Raw genomic sequence first — 23,275 nt, forward strand, 5'->3', positions numbered from 1 at the left:
CTTACAAAGTGGAAGGTCAGACAGGGTTTTGCATGAAGCTTTCTTTTAGTTGATATGAAAATAATTAACTAAATGTCCCCTTTGAACAAATGATCAAGCCATTTAAAAGAAAACACCTTCCTGAAACTGACACATTAAAGTTGTAGTTTATTTAAGTTAATAAAATACCAATCTCCAAGCCCATAAACAGGGGTTCCGTCAACCATGAGATGAAATACTTCCCTCCTATGAGCTTAGACGAAATGTTTTAGTTACTTTTCTACATCAGCATTATGAGATCACTCCCTATTCTCAGAATAACAGAAATAACTGAAGTTGCAACCCTAATCCTTGAGTGTAACTGCTTATATATACTGTGTTATCCACTAAACCACAAGCCTATCACACTCTGTCATATGATTCCATGAAATACAATTTATTCCCATATCATGGTATACCTAGTTGTATATGAAGGAACTTGATGCTCCAAGAAGAGAAGATCAATATTTACAATCCACACTATCCTTTCTCTTAAATATGAACAACTGACCTTGTAGAACTAATATACCAAAAATCCAGTTCCTGATGCAAAACAACCTTTGTCAAATAGTTTATTCATTTTCCCAGGTTTCTGCAGTTGAAACTGGATACCTCTGAATGTTGTTACAAAATAGCTTACAAAGCAATTTATAACACATTTATAAGTTTGTCAAGATAGTGTTGCTTGTTGTTTTAATGTACACAGAAACTCAAGCCCATATTCCAAGGATCCTTTCACATGATCGAAAGCTGAATTTTCCAACCAGGCAGCTGTAGCTCATTAGATCTGCCATGGATTGTGAAAACCACTTGCCAATAGTGTCAAAAGACTATTACTCATTTCAATCTCTCCAAAGAGGACAGATCTTTCTTTGACAAACATTAGTGAAAAAAAACTGAGTTTGGAATAGCTCAGCACACAAAGATGGAAACTCAATAGCGAAACTAAAGCCAAATGGAGATAAGCTGATGTTCTAGCTTTTCACCTTCAGAGACAAGAGCTTCCACCTAGATTTTAAGGGAAAAAATAAAACAAAAAAACCCACATAGCAATAACAATGCACTCGCAGCATTCATAATAATCGTACCATCTGACCTGACAGAACTGTCAGTCTGAATGGCAAATTCTCTGCATATGATTGAGTTTTGTAATCTCAGCAGCTCAAAACAGAGAACCTTAAGGGGTCAATCAAATCAGCTTTGAATGTCAGTCACTGTCCAAGCAATGTAGTTAATCAGAAAAATCAGGATCCTCAGAAATTGTCTAAAGCCTTATTCAGCAATCACAAAGACAACTAAAGAAACTGTAGACATTTAAACTTCTGTAGATTTAAACTGAATATTGCCATAGCTAGTATGCCAAAGATGAAAATGTAACTATCTGGATAATTTGTGCAAATATTAAGTAGTCTTGCTCTTCAGACAGTTTTATATCTCGATAACTAAATACTCAACTAAAATTTAGCTGGGTAAATAAAGCCTGATGTTAGTTTAGAAGCTAGCACTAAGAGGGATTCCAGGGTGCAAGTTATGTTCTATTTCTTGATCAAGGTGCTAGCTTCATAGGTATTATCAGGTTATAAAAATTCACTGAGCTGTACACTTACAATATGTGAATCTTTGTGACCAAAGAAGCTTTGTGATCAAGAAACATCATGTCCTCTAATCAACTGTCCCATGAATTTAGTCTCTGAGAAAAGCTATAGTATCAAATTCCCATTTGATCAAGATCATCCCTGCTTTACACTTACTTGTTTTTTAGCTTTTCAAGCTAAACTGTTTAAGGATAGACTCAAGTTAGATATATATTACAGCAACAGAACATGTTTCATTATATTTGGGTCTATTATCTCATAATATAGTTTATAACAATGTGAATGATTTATCTTCTAAAGACTTAGGAAAGTATTTTTTAAATAGTCTTGATAATCATGACGCTTTATTCCTGAAAAGACCCACCAAACCACAATTCATGCATATTACTCTTTAATAGTCACAAAATAGTTTGTGAAAAATACATAAGATTGAGTACAATACTTCAGTAAGTGAGGGCACTCGAAATATTTGATATCAATGACAGAGGCAGATCAAGAGATATATTAAGACACCATCAAAAGTATTTAAGAAATATCATGATGGGAAAAAGAATGAGACCCAGCTATGAGTTCCAATTTTGCAAAATACTGTTAAAAGATATATCTATCTCCCAGGTCATTGTAAGAGTGTAAGAGATGCAAATGTCTTAAAGTTGTAGTTAATTCCTTAAAATTCTGTATTAGCTTATTATTTTTATAAGGTAGAATCACTGCTCATGTCAGCTTAGTCTACTGTATCCACAACTAGGAACCATAAAGGGATCCCTTCCCTTTTTATGAGCCAAGTGTTAGACAAATGTGGGAGGAAAGAGGCAAGAGACCCCAAAAAAAAAAAGTATGCTTTTAACATCAAAAAGTCACATGTACAATTTTATACATACCACAAGAATCTCAAAATTATGATAGCATATGAGGCTGAGACAAGTAGTAACTGGCTCCATTTCTTAAAAAAAATTAATAGTTATACCCTGTGTTTGTTCTAGAAGCCTAAATAATCCAAGAAGGTAATACAGCAACAATTTTAAATCATATTCCATGAAAGGAGCATTTTTCTTCCAAAAAAACATTTACATTACCCACTATAGCTTAAACTTAATATAATGGGTCAAAATTCTGAGAAAGAAGATGGTTAAATTTGGTCTTAACCTTTGGTTAAAATAAATTTTTAAATGCCTAACATTAATGGTTGTGCAATGCTCAATTTTTCCACATGAGCTATACATTTTAAAATGTAATTTTAGCAAATGGGCAGCATAGAGTAATAAGCCCAAAGTTCATCTCAGTTACTCCATAACATTAAACAGGGTTTCAATGGAATACTCTGCTTAGATTTAGGTTAGTAGCCTAATATTTTCAAATAATCAAAAGTTGAATTAACTATTAGTTGAACCATATGACGATGCCATTGCTATAGGTCAAAAACAGCCAAATCTTGGCAATTTCATGTGGTTTAATCTAATAAGAGTTTTTTAGACAGTTCAAACTCTAGAAAAAAGCAAATACACACAAAAATTGTTTACATGATGTGAAAATACATGTAAAAAATGTTTCCAAAGGAAACAACTAAATGCAAGGTATAAAGAGAAATAAAAATAGTAGGCTTTATGAGAAGGCGAAAAAATCAGGTAGTTCAACGGGTTACTGAAATGCTGGTAGTGATCGATAAATCGATTTCTGCTTCACCTTTTATGAAGAGGCTGTACTTAGCAAATCACTGTGTAAGCTGCCTCAATAACAGGACTCCTGCTATCAAGTTTACTTGCAATGATTCCAACAAAGAAATTAATTTCTTCATGACAAGAAAAGGTTATCTGAAATGGGGAAAACACAGGAGACTTCGCTTTCTGCTAATAAAAGAGACAAGTAACAGTCTAGGCACTGAATTCAGAGCTATTTTATGCTCGATAAGATCTGAATTCCTTGTAGCTCAACTACTACCATTACTTTAGAGACACACTCACACATATACATAGATGTATATGTAGATATATACTTGCCTGTTACCTGTTTTTGCAAGGTTCCTAGTTTTAGCACTGAAAGTTCCATGATCTAGAAACCCAAGCCTGGGCAAACTGGGATATTAGCTACCCTGATGTACAGCTCCCAATCCATGCACATGCGTGTGCTTGGGTGCTTACACCCCCACACACTCACCATCCACATCCCAAACCCCAAAGAATGTATTCCTATAACTTATAATGAATTTATTAACTCTTCAGAAAATAGGGGTGTTATAAAATTATCCAAAAGTTATTACGTGTTTTATGACTATATCAATAAAATATGTAACTAGCAGTGATCAAATCTGAGAACTTAGAAACTGCCATTCATCACAAGTCACCAGACCCACTCTTTCCTAAAAACTTTCATGTTTTGTTCATATGTTGACAAGCATTATCACTGGTTAACCTCTTACAATTATGCTCCATTTTGTAAATAGGAGGAAAATCTGTGGCATTCTATAGGTTCAAATCTCAGCTTCACCACTTACCAACACTGTAGCTTTAAGAGAAATTGCTTCACCTGTCAATTCTCCATTTCCTACTATGTAAAATGGGAATACTGATTGCACCTACATCATAGGGTTTTCATGAGTATTAAATGATGCAATGTATATAAAATGCTTAGCATAAAATTAATTCTCAATAAAACTTACTTATAACTATAATTGCTATTAGTATATGGTACAGGTAAGAACTTGCAAGTGCCTTGAAGGTGGCAATCACCCATTCCTGTCTTCTTTGATGGAAACATTTTCTATTAAAAACAATTTATTTCCTTTTATAACATTAAGATTTCCAGAATTATTCTCTCTGAGTGAAAAACTAAGAGAATCTTGAATAGTTTAAAAGAGTGTCCTTATAATAAGATTAATTACTTCTTTACATGGAATTTCTTTCCATTATTAAATTTCAACATTGGATATAATAGTGAAAGTAGAGAATAAAAATCAGAGCTCCTTGCCCCTAACTTTAATAAAATATAATATTTAATGGGCTAAAATACAGGTGGTAAAGTTCTATCTGTACTAAAGAGAACAAGTATAAACATTAATCAGAACAGAGTTAAGTTAGATTTTAGAGTTTGGGAAAACCTTTAAAATCATCCACTCCAATGCTCTCATGTTTAAGACCCCCAAAAGGTGATTTGTCTGATGTTATAATGACCATAATCAGAAATAATACAAGAATTCAAGCCTCCTGATACCTGCTCCAACTATCTCTTCGAGATGCTTCTCTCCAAATCATAAGTGAAAACCATGAGACAAATTCCTTTTCCAAAATTTCTAATAAAAACCATCTTCAAACACACAAAGATAATTAAGGTGAGGTGTGATGAGAAGGATGAAGGAAAAATAACTACTATTATGTAGTAGAAAATATACTTTGAAGTCTAACAGAGCCAGCTGTGTCACTCCTTCCCTCTGTGTCAATGGGCAAAGGACTTACTCTGTCTGAGCTTCAGGCTCCTCATTCGTTAAACGGGGATAATACCACCTAGAACAAATAAACAACATATAAAAAGGTTTGAACAGCACAATAATTGAGAGTCACACTATCAACCTTTGAATCTTAACTCCACAACTTACTTGTTGTTTGACCAAGTTATATAACTTCTTTGAGTCATGGAAAGTACATGGCACATAATAATTGCAACAAGTTTTAGTTTTATTGATACGATATATAAATCACCTGGAACTCAGTGGGTAGTGAATAATAAAAACAACCACCACCACCACCACCAACAGCAACAACAAAACACCTGCTTTTACAAGTAAAACAGACAACAAAGGCAACATGCTTTATAAAAATCAATGCCATCTATCTTAAAATATGCTCACGTATGTAAAGTTCATTAGATTGGGGTTAAATGTCAAATTTAAAAAGTACAAAACTTAAAATACATCAAGTAAATAATCATTCTATAGTGATTTATTTAAGAAAATTGTGGTTTTCAGAGTACTGGATTTTAAAATGCTCAGTTCACAAGTCAGAAAATATGGTATAAAGTCAAAAATTAGGTAATATCAGAAGTATTACAAAGAGTGAAATAAAGCTAAAATTATACAATTAGTACATTAGAAAATCTGTAGAAGACCAACTGTGCATAGAAGAAACCATGTGTCTATTATGACATGGTTTTCATAAGATCCTAATCAAGAATATAATAAAAAGAAAAGAAACAGTAGAAAAATACATCCAATGTATCACCATTTAAGAGAACCAATTCCCAGGTGTTTAGAAAAGATCTATTCCTGAAGTGGGTGGAAAGGCATGATTCCTAAATCCAAGGGAAATTAAAACCACAAAGTTTAAACAAAATATCATGAAAAAAAATCAATACCTCACAAAATAAAAAGGAATAATTTAATTTTCAGCTTTCTCTTTACAAAAATTCTAGATCAGATACAGTGGTTTAAGATGCTACCATGTCTTTAAGCTCCATTTGGTAGGAAAATACCTAACCTCTGCTACTTTTAAAGGTAAGTAGGAGGTTTTGTATTTAAGTTGTGATGTGTAATACTTCAGGGTAACCTCACGCCAAAATGGCACATTTCTGAGGGAAGCAAAGGTATTCAATAAAAAGCTTTTAAAGGCATATTTTTAAACTTGCAGCAGGAAAGCTTTTCTGTGTCAAGACAGTAATTCTTTTAACAGCATTGATCAAAATGTCATTCTTTTATGAGTGTACAATACCTTTTAATGGCATACAACAAGCCATTAGGGTTATACACCTCTGTATAGCAGACAGCTTACTGGAAAAAAGGGAACACTGGCCAAGATACAGTCAGTAGGTTTTATGCTTCTAACAAGGAACCGTTTTCCCCCTAGTGGCTTCATTCTAAAGTCCACACTGAAATTATCCAAAGATTAAGTGTAAGCTCTCTTCACTTCGGTAATTTAGCAGCATTTTCACAGAGGCTAAACTGCAAGGTCTAAACTGTATCTCTGTAGATACCATGGGATAGCCCTGAAAACAGCCTCTCACTCAGGGCCAGTGAGAAATTATTCATGAAGATTAGAAAAGAATGATGGTTTCATTTGCTTTGCTACTTTCTGAGGAAGAAGAAAGTGAATTTTAAAAATCACTTTTCATATTCATTTGTAAAGCCAAGTACTAAAGGAACATTAAAGTTATGTAATACTCTACCATAAAGTATCTCTCTTCATCAACTAACATAAAATCTTTCGTAAAAGGAAACTATTTAAATCATCTTAAAACAAGTCCTTGTCTTTGGGGTATTCATGCTTTAAGAAAGACAAAATAAATTCTGAAACGACTTATAAAACTTAATCACATAATTATACAAACTCTCAAAAAACTTCCATTAATTTACTATATTTCTAACCATTCAGGAAATGGAGAGCTAAGGGGTGGGACATAAATAGAAAGGGAGACTATTCCTGTTTTTCATGTTAAACCTTTACTTATTTTTCACTATTAAAGGTAATATGACTTGAGTACAAATAAATTCCTAGAATAACAGAAATATCCCACATTTATTCATTGTAGCCTAAATCACCTCCTTCTGTAAACTATTCAAGGGCTTCACAGAGCCTAAAAATGTTACCCATAATAATTACATTCCTGCACCAAAAAATAAAACTCAACTTTACAGACAACACTAGATGAATTTCATAAACCTTTTCTTAAAAGTAAAGTTTAAAAAGTAGAAGAATGTGTCTCCTTTTAAAGGTGTGAGTGGGTAGGTGAGTGTGTAGGTATGTGCATGCTTAGTGGAAAGAAAATGGTAAGAGAATAAGAAAGTTCCTAGGAATGGCTTTACAAATTTTATCATCAAACAGAAAGTTGTTTCAGGCAATGTAGAGAACAAGTAAATTCTTAGAATAACAGAAATATTTGCACCAACTCCATCACTGAAAACAACTAAAAATGCAAAGTAATATACAAAAACATCTTTAAATCACCCCAGTTGATAAAAATAGTAAGAAATACAAAATCTAATGAAAGTGGACACTCAGTGAAGGTCGGTGGGGTGCTGAATCTGCTTTTCCCCATTTTGACCAGAGTTAAAATCTACAGATCTGGTTTGCAATGGATAGAAAACAAACACAAGTACCACCTAAGAGTCTAACAAGAGGCTGTCCTCCCAAGAAGCTGGGAACTCAAAGAGTTACCCCCCAAAGTAAAGGTTATCCAGGAGTCTGTGCTTAAGGGACTGTAAGGAAAGCTGTCTTAGAAATGAGCAAAACAGGGGACAACATAAAGCAACAAGTTGTAATCACAACCTAGCACTCAAGTAAATGTACATGTCAAATTCACATCATGCAAATGGGTCCAAAAAAAGAAATAAACAAAGTGGTATGCAAGCCAGAATGCAACAAACACAAATGTTACCTGGTGGCACAAACTATTAAATATACAAGTAAACAAGGCACTGTGAAAGAGAACCAGTTAAAAATAAACCTACAAGGATTTCATTTCTTGGAATTATCATAGATTATATAATAACCATGTTTAATATGTTTAAAATAATTTTAAAGTGTAAAAATATATTCACAGAAAAGATTAAAAACACATGACATAAAATGTTCACAAGATATTTATACAAATTAAATACACAGTACTTGAAATTTTAAAACTCAGTAAAGAGGCTTTTGCAGATTATCTCATAAAAGACTAACCCTCCCAATAAAAAATAACTAGAGAACGTAGGTAAAATATGGAAAACAACAATGTGAAGGCATTAGAGAGCTACCAAAGGCAGCCAAGAAGTACAAAAGAGAAATTTAGAGAGGTAAGCTCAACTTTCAGCATGGGCTTTATTAAGTCATTTGCCAATCCTCAGACAGGAGGCCGAGAAGCTAAGCAGAGCTGTTAGCAGTAATAACATATAGAGGGGAAATTTTTTGAAGTCTGGGCACTGCTAGCAGTAAACCAGAACCATATCAGAAGAATGAAACCCAGCTATATATCAACTCAACCCCAGATGAGATTAAATTTAATTGTCTCTACTCTACCTACCTGCCAGAAGCAAAATTAAACCCTCTCTGGGAAAAGTAAATATCATCCAGATCCTCAGAATATCACATCCAATGTCTGACATTCCTCTGACAATTACTAAGCATACTGGAAGACAAAACCACAATAAGATTTAAAGAAAAGAACAAAAAAGGAAAAGAACAGACCTACAGAAAATACAGATTGGAGTTATTAGACCTGGACTTTAAAGTATCTCAGGTTAATATGTTCAAGAAAACAGAAGATACTCCAGTCTCCCATAAAATAAGGGCAACCACCTAAATCCAAATACCTCCACATAATCTCAACAAAACTTTAAAAATAAAAACAGAGTGAAAAAGCATAATCTACATCTACAGCATAACTAAGAGACAAAGACTACCATAAACTTCAAACACGTGTAGTAGAGAAATGAACACTAAAAGCCAGCAACTATTTCTAAAGCCCATGTGGAGAAAGAGAGATACAGACTATGTAGATAAGAGGAGAGAGAAACAGGGGCTTAGGGTTGACCCAGTACAGATAAAATAAGCAGCAGGAATTAGGGAAATCCTAAAAATAGGTCTAAGACTTGTTAGATCAGAGCATTGATTACTATGGAACCTAAAGGAAGAGGCTTACAATTGCAAGAAATAGAAGTGACAGTCTTGAGGAAGCACCACTTCTACAGGAGAGGAGAGTGAGTGACTTAAAAGTGATATTCCTTGGATGTTTGGTGGTAAAGAGAAAGGAGAAAACAAGAAAGTAAAAAAAATAATGATCCTTCAGAAATGAAAGGAAGGAAAAAATAAAGAAAACTTTCATCCTCCCAAACAAATGCACCACAGATTCGAGATACTGCACTTATTTATAGCAATAGAATAGGGTGCTTCTGAACTAAGAAACCTTGTAAACCCCCTCACCACTTTCTATATAAACTATTATTGCTGGTCATGAAAAACAAAACTTTCAAAACTGATTACAAAACAATAGGCAACAACTGTAAAAAATTATTATAAAAGAATACAGAAAATCAGAACAAAAACTCTTCAGCTGATGAACACCCCTCTCCAAAAAGAAAAAAGAAAGAAAAAAAGAAACCATAAAGTAGAGAAAACTACAATAATATCTCAAATTGAACTATATATTATTAAAGTATTTACAGATCTTTTTCAAAAACCTCAAACATTCAATAATTCAAAACAGAAATAGACCAGAAATGGGCAAAACTCTTCATATCAGGAAGATGCAAAATAAGAGGTAACTGGTCTCATGAAAGAAATTGAGCACAAGAAAAAAATTATTTTAGAAATGAAGGATAAATTATAACATATTCAAGAGAGAATAGGATTGAATGAAAATATAATAAGACGCACTGAACAAAAGCATGAAAATAGCCAGGGAACAAAACAAAATGAAGCAAGAGTGTAACAAGGATCAGGGGAAAGTGTTAACACACAAGAGAAAGAGGATCCAACATACATAAAATTATAGAGCTAATATTTAAAACTATGATACAAAAGAAAAAACAATAACCAAAATAAGAGAAGACATGAATATTAAAAAGGCCTAAGAAGGATTTGGGAAAACTGATACAAAAAATTCTGAGATGTATTGTAATACATAATAGATTTTAAAGATAAGAAGAAAAGTCTTCTGGGATCACTTACAAAGGAAGCAAAATCAAATAAGCATCAGACTACTGAGCAGCAGCCCACAAAGGAAGATAGTAGGAAGGTAGGAATCAAATGATGTTATTTAAACTGACAAACCAAACAATGAAATCCTAAGTAAACAAAAGAGGGACAAAAATAACGGCATTATAAATAGTAGTATAAAGATAACCACTAGAACAAAAATACAAACCTTCCAAAATACCAAGGAAAATACAAAAAGGGAGGAACATACTACAAAATGAAAGGGGGAAATGTAATACAAATGATAAATACATATATAATAATATAATATTTTGTTAGAATAGTGACCACACGATCATAACAATAAATGTACATTGATTAACCTTTCCAATTTAAAAAAACCCCACAATTTTGAATCAACTTACAAAGGAAAACAACTCTACAATGTATTAGAGAAACTCATCTAAAATAAAGTAATTCAAAAAGTAAAAATAGGGCTTCCCTGGTGGCGCGGTGGTTGAGAGTCCACCTGCCGATGCAGGGGACATGGGTTTGTGCCCCGGTCCGGGAAGATCCCACATGCCGCGGAGCGGCTGGGCCCGTGAGCCATGGCTGCTGAGCCTGCGCGTCCAGAGCCTGTGCTCCACAACAGGAGAGGCCACAACAGTGAGAGGCCCACATACCGCAAAAAAAAAAAAAAAAAGTAAAAATACAACAAATAAATTTATTCAATGCAAATGGAAACAATGAGAAAGTAGGTATTGCAATTCTGATATCAGACATGGTGGAGGTGAGACCAAAAAGCATCACATTCTAAAAAAGAACATTTTATGATCTAAAGACCAATACAAAATAAATATATAATAGTTAGGAATATCTATGTACCAAATAACACAGTGAGTACCATGATAAAATAGAATCAAAGAGAAATAAAGATGCAAAAAAGAAAAAACAAATACAAAACATGAACATACCAAACTCAATACCAGTGTACAAAAAAATATAAAAGGACATGGAAATATATACTAAACAAGATATCTCAATATCTTTATCTTTAAACTCCCATTACAAGTAATTTCCTTAATAAGTACATATGAAACATTCACAGAAATTGACCAAATGTACTGTCTCAAAGAAAGCTTCAAAATGTTCCACAAAGTAGAAACAATATAAAAATATTCTGATCACACAATAAAAGTAGAGATTAAAAAAACAAATAAATAAAAAGATCCTCAGGACTTCCTTGGTGATGCAGCGGTTAAGAATCCGCCTGCCAATGCAGGCAACAGAGGTTTGATCCCTGGTCCAGGAAGATCCCACATGCCATGGAGCAACTAAGCCCATGTGCCACAACTACTGAGCCCACGTGCTGCAACTACTGAAGTCCGCTCACATAGAGCCCGTGCTCCACAAAAAGAGAAGCCACCACATTCACAGAAATATAGACAAAATGAAAAGGCAGAGGACTATGTACCAGATGAAGGAACAAGATTAAACCCCAGAAAAGCAATTAAATGAAGTGGAGATAGGCAACATTCCCCTAAAAGATTTCAGAATAATGATAGTGAAGATGATCCAGGACCTTGGAAAAAGAATGGAGGCAAAGATTGAGAAATGCAAGAAATGTTTAACAAAGACCAAGAAGAATTAAAGAACAAACACCTAGAAGAATTAAAGAACAGACAAACAGATGAACAATACAATAACTGAAATGAAAAATACACTAGAAGGAATCAATAGCAGAAGAACTGAGGCAGAAGAATGGATAAGTGACCTGGAAGACAGAATGGTGGAATTCACTAACATGGAACAGAATAAAGAAAAAAGAATGAAAAGAAATGAAGACAGCCTAAGAGACCTCTGGGACAACATTAAACGCACCAACATTAGCATTATACGGGTCCCAAAAGGAGAAGAGAGAAAGAAAGGACCTAAGAAAATGTTTGAAAACATTATAGTTGAAAAATTCCCTAACATGGGAAAGGACATAGCCACCCAAGTCCAGGAAGGGCAGACAGTCCCAGGCAGGATAAACCCAAGGAAAACATGCCAAGACACATAGTACTCAAATTGAAAAAAATTAAAGACAAAGAAAAATTATTAAAATCAACAAACAAAAAGTGACAAATAACATACAAGGGAACTCCCATAAGGTTAACAGCTGATTTTTCAGCAGAAACTCTACAAGCCAGAAGGGAGTGGCATGATATATTTAAAGTAATGAAAGGGAAGAACATGCAACTAAGATTACTCTACCTGGCAAGGATCTCATTCAGATTTGATAGAGAAATCAAAGGCTTTACAGATAAGCAGAAGCTAAGAGAACTGAGCACCACAAAACCAGCTCTACAACAAATGCTAAGGGAACTTCTCTAAGTGGGAAACACAAGAGAAGAAAAGGACCTACAAAAACAAACCCAAAACTATTAAGAAAATTGTAATAGGAACATACATATCAATAATTACCTTAAATGTGAACGGATTACATGCTCTAACCAAAAGACCCAGGCTTGCTGAACGGATACAAAAACAAGACACATATATATGCTGTCTACAAGAGACTCACTTCAGACCTAGGGAAACATACAGACTGAAAGTAAGGAGATGGGAAAAGATATTCCATGCAAATGGAAATCAAAACAAAGCTGGAGTAGCAATATTCATATCAGACAAAATACACTGTAAAATAAAGAATGTTAAAAAGACACAAGGAAGGACACTACATAGTGATCAAGGGATCAATCCAAGAAGAAGATATAACAATTATAAATATATGTGCACCCAAAATAGCAGCACCTCAATACATAAGGCAAATGCTAACAGCTATAAAATAGGAAATCAATGGTAACACAATAATATGGGGGACCTCACAGCTCACTTACACCAATGGACAGATCATCCAGACAGAAAATTAATCAGGAAACACAAGCTTTAAATGACAGCATAGACCAGATAGATTTCATTGATATTTATAGGACGTTCCATCTGAAAACAGCAGATTACACTTTCTTCTCAAGTGCACACAAATCATTCTCCAGGATAGATCACATCTTGGGTCACAAATAAAGCGTCAGTAAATTTAAGCAAACTGAAATCATATCAAGCATCTTTTCTGACCACAACACTATGAGATTAGAAATAAATTACAGGGGAAAAAACGTAAAAAACACAAACACATGGAGGCTAAACAATACGTTAGTAAACAGCCAAGAGATCACTGAAGAAATCAAAGAGGAAATCAAAAAATACCTAGAGAAAAATGACAACGAAAAAACGATGATCCAAAACCTATGGGATATAGCAAAAGCAGTTCTAAGAGGGAAGTTTATAGCAATACAGTCCTACTTCAAGAAGGAAAAAAAATCTCAAATAAACAATCTAACCTTACACATAAAGGAACTAGAGAAAGAAGAACAAACAAAACCCAAAGTTAGTAGAAAGAGCAGAGCAAAAATAAAAGAAATAGAAACAAAGAAAACAATAGCAAATATCAGTAAAAGTAAAAGCTGCTTCTTTGAGAAGATAAACCAAATTGATAAACCTTGATCCAGACTCATCAAGAAAAAGAGGGAAAGGACTCAATAAAATTAGAAATGAAAAAGAAGTTAAAATGGATACTGCAGAAATACAAAGCATCATAAAAGACTACTACAAAGCATCATACAAAGCATCATAAAAGACTACTACTACTACTACTACCTCTATGCCAATAAAATGGACAACCTGGAAGAAATGGACAAATTCTTAGAAAGGTATAACCTTCCAAGACTGAACCAGGAAGAAATAGAAAATATGAACAGACAAATCACAAGTAATGAAATTGAAACTGTGATTAAAAATCTTCCAACAAACAAAAGTCCTGGTTCAGATGGCTTCACAGGTGAATTCTATCAAATATTTAGAGAAGAGCTAACACCTATCATTCTCAAACTTTTCCAAAATTGCCGAGGAAGGAACACTTCCAAACTCATTCTATGAGGCCACCATCACCCTGATACCAAAACCAGACAAAGATACTACAAAAAAAGAAAATACATACTAATATCACTGATGAATATAGATGCAAAAATCCTCAACAAAATACTAGCAAACAGAATCCAACAACACATTAAAAGGATCATACACCATGATCAAGTGGGATATATCCCAGGGATATAAGGATTCTTCAATACATGCAAATCAATAAATGTGATACACCTTATTAACAAATTAAGGAATAAAAACCATATGATCATCTCCATAGATGCAGAAAAAGCTTTTGACAAAATTCAACACCAACTTATGAGAAAAACTCTCCAGAAAGAGGGCACAGTGGGAACCTACCTCAACATAATAAAGGCCATATACAAAAAACCCACAGCAAACATCATTCTCAATGGTGAAAAACTAAAAGCATTTCCTTTAAGGTCAGGAACAAGACAAGTATGTCCACCCTTGCCACTATTATTCACATAGCTTTGGAAGTCCTAGCAACGGGAATCACAGAAGAAAAAGAAATAAATGGAATACAAATTGGAAAAGAAGTAAAGCGGTCACTGTTTGCAGATGACATGATACTATACATAGATATCCTAAAGATGCTACCAGAAAACTACTAGAGCTAATCAATGAATTTGCTAAAGTTGCAGGATACAAAATTAATGCATAGAAATCTCTTACATTCCTATACACTAACAACAAAAGATCAGAAAGAGAAATTAAGGAAACAATCCCATTCACCACTGCAACAAGAAGAAAAAAATATCTAGGAATAAAACTACCTAAAGAGACAAAAGACCTGCACTCAGAAAACTATAAGACACTGGTGAAAGAAATCAAAGATGACACAAACAGATGGAGAGATATACCATGTTCATGGATTTGAAGAATCAATATTGTGAAAATGACAGTACTACCAGAAGCAATATACAGATTCACTGCAATCCCTATCAAATTATCAATGGCATTTTTTATACAACTAGAACAAAAAATCTTAATATTTGTATGGAGACACAAAAGACCCCAAATAGCCAAAGCAATCTTGAGGGAAAAAAATGGAGCTGGAGGAATCAGACTCCCTGACTTCATACTATACTACAAAGCTACAGTAATCAAGACAGTATGGTACTGGCACAAACAACAGAAATATAGATCAATGGAACAGGATAGAAAGCCCAGAGATAAACCCACACACCTATGATCAACTAATCTTTGACAATGGAGGCAAGGATATACAATGGAGAAAAGACAGTCTCCTTAATAAGTGGTGCTGGGAAAACTGGACAGCTACATGTAAAAGAATGAAATTAGAACATTCCCTAACACCATACACAAAAATAAACTCAAAATGGATTAAAGACCTAAATGTACGACCAGATACTATAAAACTCTTAGAGGAAAACATAGGAAGAACACTCCTTGACATAAATCACAGCAAGATCTTTTTTGACCCACCTCCTAGAGTAATGGAAATAAAAACAAAAATAAACAAATGGGACCTAATGAAACTTAAAAGCTTTTGCACGGCAAAGGAAACTATAAATAAGACGAAAAGACAACCCTCAGAATGGTGGAAAATATTTGCAAACAAATCAACAGACAAAGGATTAATCTCCAAAATATATAAAGAGCTCATGCAGCTCAATATTAAAAAAGAAAACAAAAAAACCCCACCCAATCAGGGCTTCCCTGGTGGCGCAGTGGTTGAGAGTCCGCCTGCCGATGCAGGGGACATGGGTTCGTGCTCCGGTCCGGGAAGATCCCACATGCTGCAGAGCGGCTGGGCCCATGAGCCATGGCCGCTGAGCCTGCGCGTCTGGAGCCTGTGCTCCACAACGGGAGAGGCCACAGCAGTGAGAGGCCTGCGTACCGCAAAAAAAACCCAAAAAACAAAGAAACAAAAAACAACCCAATCAAAAAATGGGCAGAAGACCTAAATAGACATTTCTCCAAAGAAGACATACAGATGGCCAAGAGGCACATGAAAAGACAGTCAACATCACTAATTATTAGAGAATTGCAGATGAAAAGTAAAATGAGGTATCATCTCACACTGGTTAGAATGGGCATCATCAGTAAATCTACAAACAACAAATGCTGGAGAGGGTGTGGAGAAAAGGGAACCCTCTTGCACTGTTGGTGGGAATGTAAATTGATACAGCCACTATGGAGAACAGTATGGAGGTTCCTTAAGAAACTAAAAATAGAATTACCATATGATCCAGCAATCCCACTACTGGGCATATACCCAGAGAAAACCATAATTCAAAAAAGATACATGCATCACAATGTTCATTGCAGCACTATTTACAATAGCCAGGTCATGGAAGCCACCTAAATGCCCATCGACAGATGAACAGATAAAGATGTGGTATATATATACAATGGAATATTACTCAGCCATAAAAATGAACAAAATTGGGTCATTTGTAGAGACATGGATGGACCTAGAGACTGTCATACAGAGTGAAGTAAGTCAGAAAGAGAAAAACAAATACTGTACATTAATGCATATATGTGGAATCTAGAAAAATTGTATAGATAAACGGTTTGCAAGGCAGAAATAGGGACACAGATGTAAAGAACAAACGTATAGACACCAAGGGGGGAAAGTGGCGGGGGGTGTGGTGGTGGTGGGATGAATTGGGAGATTGGGATTGACATGTATACACTAATATGTATAAAATAGATAACAAATAAGAACGTGCTATATAAAAAAAGAAATTAAATAAAATTCAAAAAAAAAAAAAAAAGAGAGAAGCCACTGCAGTGAAAAGCCTAAACACCTCAACGAAGAGTAGCTCCTACCCACCACAACTAGAGAAAGCCCCTGTGCAGCGACAAAGACCCAACACAGACCAAAAAAAAAAAAAAAAAGATTGTTTCACCAGGTAGTTTTAAAGCTTTCTAAAAAAGTCTTTGGTGAAAGGTAAATATAAACTGATACACTAAACAAAACAGTCAAAATTAATGACAATACCAAGCATTGGGAAAGATGTGAAGCAAATGAAACTCTTATATAAGTGGGACTGTAAATTGGTACAACCACTTTAGAAAACTGTTTGGCATATACAATGGAATATTACTCAGCCATGAAAAGAAATGAAATTGAGTCATTTGTAGCTAGGTGGATAGACCTAGAGTGTGTCATACAGACTGAAGTAAGGCAGAAAGAGAAAAACAAATACCATATGCTAACAAACATATATGGAATCTAAAAAAAAAAAAAAGGTTCTGACGAACCTAGGGGCAGGATGGGAATAAAGACGCAGATGTAGAGAATGGACTTGAGGACACCGGGAGTGGGAAGGGTAAGCTGGGTCTAAGTGAGAGAGTGGCATTGACATAAATACACTACCAAATGTAAAGTAGATAGTAAGTGGGAAGCGCTACATAGCACAGGGACATCAGCTCGGTGCTTTGTGACCACCTAGAGGGGAGGGATAGGGAGGTTGGGAGGGAGACGCAAGAGGGAGGGGCTATGGGGATATATGTATACGTATAACTGTTTCACTTTGTTATACAGCAGAAACTAATACAACATTGTAAAGCAATTATACGCCAATAAAGATGTTAAAATTAAAAAAAAAAACTATAGAAACCTGTTTGGCAATTTCTACTAAAGCTAAAGACATTCCTGCTATATGACCCAGCAATTCTCCAGACAGACAGTCACATATATATATATACATATACACATACACATACTAAAGCTGTTTGGCAATTTCTACTAAAGCTAAAGACATTGCTGCTATATGACCCAGCAATTCTCCAGACAGACAGTCACATACATATATACATACACTTACATACAAAAAACATGAGTCTATATGTCTATAAAATGACATGTACAGGAACATTCATAGCTTCTTGAATAATGATAGCCAAACACTGGAAACAACCGCAATGTGTATGAACAAAAGAAGAGATAAACCAACTGTAGTACAGTCATAAAATGGAATATTACACAGCAATGAGAAAGAATAAAATAGAGCTATAGGCATGGTATTTTAAGTAAAATAAACTAGACACAAAGTATTACATACTTTTAAATGAAGTTCACAATGAAGCAAAACTAAGGGATGTTAGAGTATTTAGTGAAGAAAAAAAGGCCTCCAAATTGGAAAATAAGTAACATTATATCTGTTCACAGATGATGTAATCTTTCTTTTCTTAAGAAGATATAGTTTTTTATTATTATTAATTTATTTATTCTATTTATTTTTGTCTGCGTCAGGTCTTAGTTGTGGCACACAGGATCTTTTATGTTGAGCCATGTGGAATCTTTTGCTGTGGTGTACAGGCTATTTGCTGTGATGTGTGGGCTTCTCTCTAGTTGTGGTCTGTGGGTTTTCTCTTCCCCAGTTGTGGCACACAGGCTCCAGGGCACGTGGGCTCTGTAGTTGTGGCACGTGGGTTCCAGAGAGCATGGGCTCTGCAGTTTGCAGCATACAGGCTCTCTAGTTGAGGCATGTAAGCTCCAAAGTTATGGCGTGCGGCCTTAGTCGCCCCACAGCATGTGGGATCTTCATTCTGTGACCAGGGATTGAACCCATGTGCCCTGCATTGTAAGGTGGATTCTTTACCACTGGACCACCAGGGAAGTTCTGATGTGATCTTTCATGTAGTAGATGAAGATTCCACAGAAATATTTTTAGAACAAATAAATGAATTTAGCAGAGTAGCAAGTTACAAATTCAACATTCAAAAATCCATTGCATTTCTATACACTAACAATGAACAATATGAAAAGGAAATTATGAAAACAATTCCATTTACAATAGCATCAAAAAGCATAAAATACTTAGAAATTAACTTAACCAAGATGTTGAAAGACTTCTACAATGAAAACTAGAAAACAATGCTGAAAGAAATTAAAAGAAAATACAAATAAATGGAAAAACATTCCATGTTCAAGGAATAAAAGACTTATTATTGTTGAGATGTCAGTACTACCCAAAGTGATCTACAGGTTCAGTGCAATCTCTATGAAAATCCCAATGATATTTTTTGCAAAAATAGAAATACTCAACCTAAAATTCAAATGGAATCTTAAGGGACCTTGAATAGCCACAACGGTCTTCAAAAGGGGGAACAAAGCTGTAGGATTCACACCTCCTGATTTCAAAACTTACTACAAAATTACAGTAATCAAAATAGTGTGGTACTCGCATAAAGACAGATATATCGATCAATGAAATAGAATAGAGAGCGAAGAAATAAACCCTTACATAAATGTGTGGTCAAATGATATCTGACAGGGGTACCAAGACCATTTAATGGGGAAAGGATAGTCCTTTCAACAGATGGTACTGTGGCCACTGTATATGCACATGCAAAAGAATGAAATTGAACCCTTACCTGATACAAAATTAACTCAAAATGGATCAAAGGCCTAAAATATAAAACTCTTAAAAGAAAACATTGGGCAAAAGCTTCACGACATTAGATTTGGCAATGATTTCTTGGATATGACACCAAAGGCACAGGTAACAAAAGAAAAAGTATACAAATTGAACTTTAAAATATTTTTTAAATAAAAATTAAAAAAAATTAAAGTATTTTGTGCATGAAAAGACACTATTCATCGATTAAAAAGGCAATCCACAAAATGGGAGAAAATTGTGCAAATCATATATCTGATAAAAGATTAGTATCTAGAACATACAGAGAACTTATAAAATTCAACAACAAAAGAACAAACAACCTGATTCAAAAATGGACAAAGGACTTGAAAAGACATTTCTCCAGAGAAGATGTACAAATGGCCAATAAGAACAAAAAAAAAAATGCTCAACATCACTACCATTCAGGAAATGCAAGTCAAAACTATAATTAGATACCACCTCATACCCATTAGGATGGCTACTATGAAAAAAAAAAAGAACTCAGAAAACAACAAGTGTTGCCAAGGGTGTGGATAAATCAGAATTCTTGTGCACTGTTGGTAGAAATGTAAAACAGTACAGCCACTGTGGAAGACAGTACAGCCATTCCCCTAAAAATTAAAAATATAATTCTCATATCATCAGCAATTTCACTTCTGGGTATACACACAAAAGAATTGAAAGCAGAGTCTTGAAGAGTTATTTACACACCCATATTCTCATCAGCATTATTATCAATAGTTAAAAGATGGAAGCAGGGCTTCCCTGGTGGCGCAGTGGTTGAGAGTCCGCCTGCTGATGCAGGGGACACAGGTTCATGCCCCGGTCCGGAAGGGTCCCACATGCCGAGGAGCGGCTGGGCCCGTGAGCCATGGCTGCTGAGCCTGTGCATCCGGAGCCTGTGCTCCACAACAGGAGAGGCCACAACAGTGAGAGGCCCGTGTACTGCAAAAAAAAAAAAAAGATGGAAGCAATTGAAGTGTCCACACACTAAAGAATGGATAAGCAAAATGTGGTATATATATACAGTGGAATATTATTCAGCCAAAAGGCAATTCTGCAATATGCTACAAGATAGATGGACCTGGATAACACTATGGTAAGTGAAATAAGCCAGTCACATAAATACGAATACTATATGATTCTACTTATATGAGGTACTTAGACTAGTCAAAATCAGAGGCAGAAAGTAGAATAGTGGTTGCCAGAGGCTGGAAGAAGAGGGAAAGAGGGAGTTATTGGTTAATGGGTATAGAGTTTCAGTTTACAGGGTGAAAAGAATTATGGAGATGGATGGTGGTGATGATTATGCTGAAGACTATATCAGCAATATAGATTATTGCTGAAGATTATGAATGCATTTAATATCACTGAACTCTATAATTAAAATGGTTAGGATGGTAAATTTTATACTATGTATATATTACCACAATAAAAAAAATTGGAAAAAAACCTGATTGATGCTGGTAACAGCTAGAACTGTGGCCATCTATGTGAAGACAGGGGGTGGTAGTAACTGAGAATGAACACAAGGAATCATGGGATGCTGGAAATGTTCTACAGCTTGATCTGAAGACATACACACACATATACATATCATATATATATAAAACAATGTAAAAAATGTTACTGTACACTTAAGATTAGTGTACCTGATACACTTTATTGCATGGTGAACAATCAAAACAACAATAGAAATGGTTATCTATAGACCAGTAAAAAAAAAAAAAAATCAAAATAGAAAACATATGTAAATATGTTCAGCCTCATTAGGTATCAAGGAAATGCCAATTAAACCACTATTACAACCTCCACAAGATTAGCTAATACACTATTTGACTGTTTGACTTATCAGTCGATCAGACTGACTAATATACTATTTGTGGGAGTGCAAACTGGTGCAACCATTTTGAAAAACTGGGATGTATCTACTAAGCCAAAATACACAATTCTCTCAGAAAGTTGTTTGGCTTCTTATCTATTTTGTTTTAGTCAGTTCCTTAGTAACAGCCACATCTACAGTTCTCTTCTAAACGTTTTTTTTGTTTTTGATTTTTTTTTGTGTGGTATGCGGGCCTCTCACTGTTGTGGCCTCTCCCGTTGCGGAGCACAGGCTCCGGACGCACAGGCTCCGTACGCACAGGCTCAGCGGCCATGGCTTACGGGCCCAGCTGCTCCGCGGCATGTGGGATCTTCCCGGACCGGGGCACGAATCCGTGTCCGCTGCATCGGCAGGCGGACTCTCAACCACTGCGCCACCAGGGAAGCCCTCTTCTACACGTTTTTAGGGTTGCTGTACCTCTTATTTTCTGACCCTCTGGCTCCCATCTCTCTTCCTAATTATGATAATTTTAGGTCTATCAAGGATCAGAGGCAGAGATTTTTTCATAAGATTTTCTGTTTAATGGAAACAAATTGAATAGATACCATAGCAATAGTCGAACTTCACTCTGAGACATCTTGATAAAGTTTGAGGTTTTATCACTGGCTGTGAAGGTCATATCCTTGATTTGATCCTTGCTAAAAGACAAGTTTTAATTGATCTTTGTCACTCGATACATTTATAAATTTTATATTTTAGAAGTTAGTATTAAAAAAAAATTACACCTCCCAACATTACTGTCTCTTTAAATTTCCTTTCATGCCTGTTTTTTAAAAAAAATGACAGTTCTTATCTGAGCTTTTCTTCCTTGTAATGCCTCCTAAATGGAGCCTCCAGCAACCAACACACAAAATATTGAAATTCTGTTTTCCTGCCACTTGTCCTAGAGTTACAAATTTACTAAGTATATGATCTGCATCAAATATAGATGGTTAAAAAAAAAAAAGCTAGGTGCCCTATAAAATTTATCCTTCAGAAAAGTTGATTGCTCTACATTTTATTAAGTTCCACTTATTAAAATAGTTGCTAATAGTATAACAAGAATAACACCAGATGGAAGAAAACTATTCAAATACAGCTCCACCATCCATTTCCCCAATTCATATCCTATAAACTAAGGAGAGGGCTTCCCTGGTAGCGCAGTGGTTGAGAGTCTGCCTGCCGATGCAGGGGACACGGGTTCGTGCTCCGGTCCGGGAAGATCCCACATGCCGTGGAGCAGCTGGGCCTGTAAGCCATGGCCGCTGAGCCTGTGCGTCCGGAGCCTGTGCTCCGCAACGCGAGAGGCCACAACAGTGAGAGCCCCACATACCGCAAAAAAAAAAAAAAAAAAAAAACACCTTAGGAGATTTAACTACAACTATGAAACATTTTAGACTTCACAATATATCCATAAACAAAAGCAAACTGTCTTTCTAACTTTTAGATCCCAAATATAACTTAATCAGACACAGAGGGCAAAAGAAATCCAGAATTTTAAATGACTAACTACTTTGTAGTTTTGTGTAAAATTCAAAGATGATAAAAAGTAGACAGATTTTAAAACCCTCTCCTCAATATTTTCAGTATAGGTAATTATAATATAAATGCCCATCACACTGAATGAAATGCCACAAAACCAACTATATTACACCTTTCATTTGCCCTACATATATAATTAAACCCAGTAAAATATAAAAATATAATGAAATCTTTCCACAACATTAGCAGGTCACCCTCAATCTGACCTACACATGACTTGTCTAGCCAGGTCAACCTATCATTCACAAATCAATCATCCCCTCTTCTCTCCACATAATACTCCATATATAGCAA

General features: G+C 35.1%; 1 protein-coding gene across 1 annotated transcript in view; it reads right to left on the reverse strand.

Moving 5' to 3' along the window:
- The window catches only part of LOC307179118 (uncharacterized protein), a gene marked incomplete at its 5' end in the record, with an annotated part of 195,900 nt that overhangs the window by 154,837 nt on the left and 17,788 nt on the right, over positions 1-23,275 (reverse strand). The window contains one exon of the mRNA XM_079907892.1: positions 5,063-5,110. Coding sequence (XP_079764018.1) covers positions 5,063-5,110 — 48 coding nt within the window. The remainder of the gene's footprint in view (positions 1-5,062; positions 5,111-23,275) is intronic.

This window comes from Stenella coeruleoalba, assembly GCF_951394435.1.
Source record: "Stenella coeruleoalba genome assembly, chromosome: 20".
In the NCBI taxonomy this organism is placed as follows: Eukaryota; Metazoa; Chordata; class Mammalia; order Artiodactyla; family Delphinidae; genus Stenella; species Stenella coeruleoalba.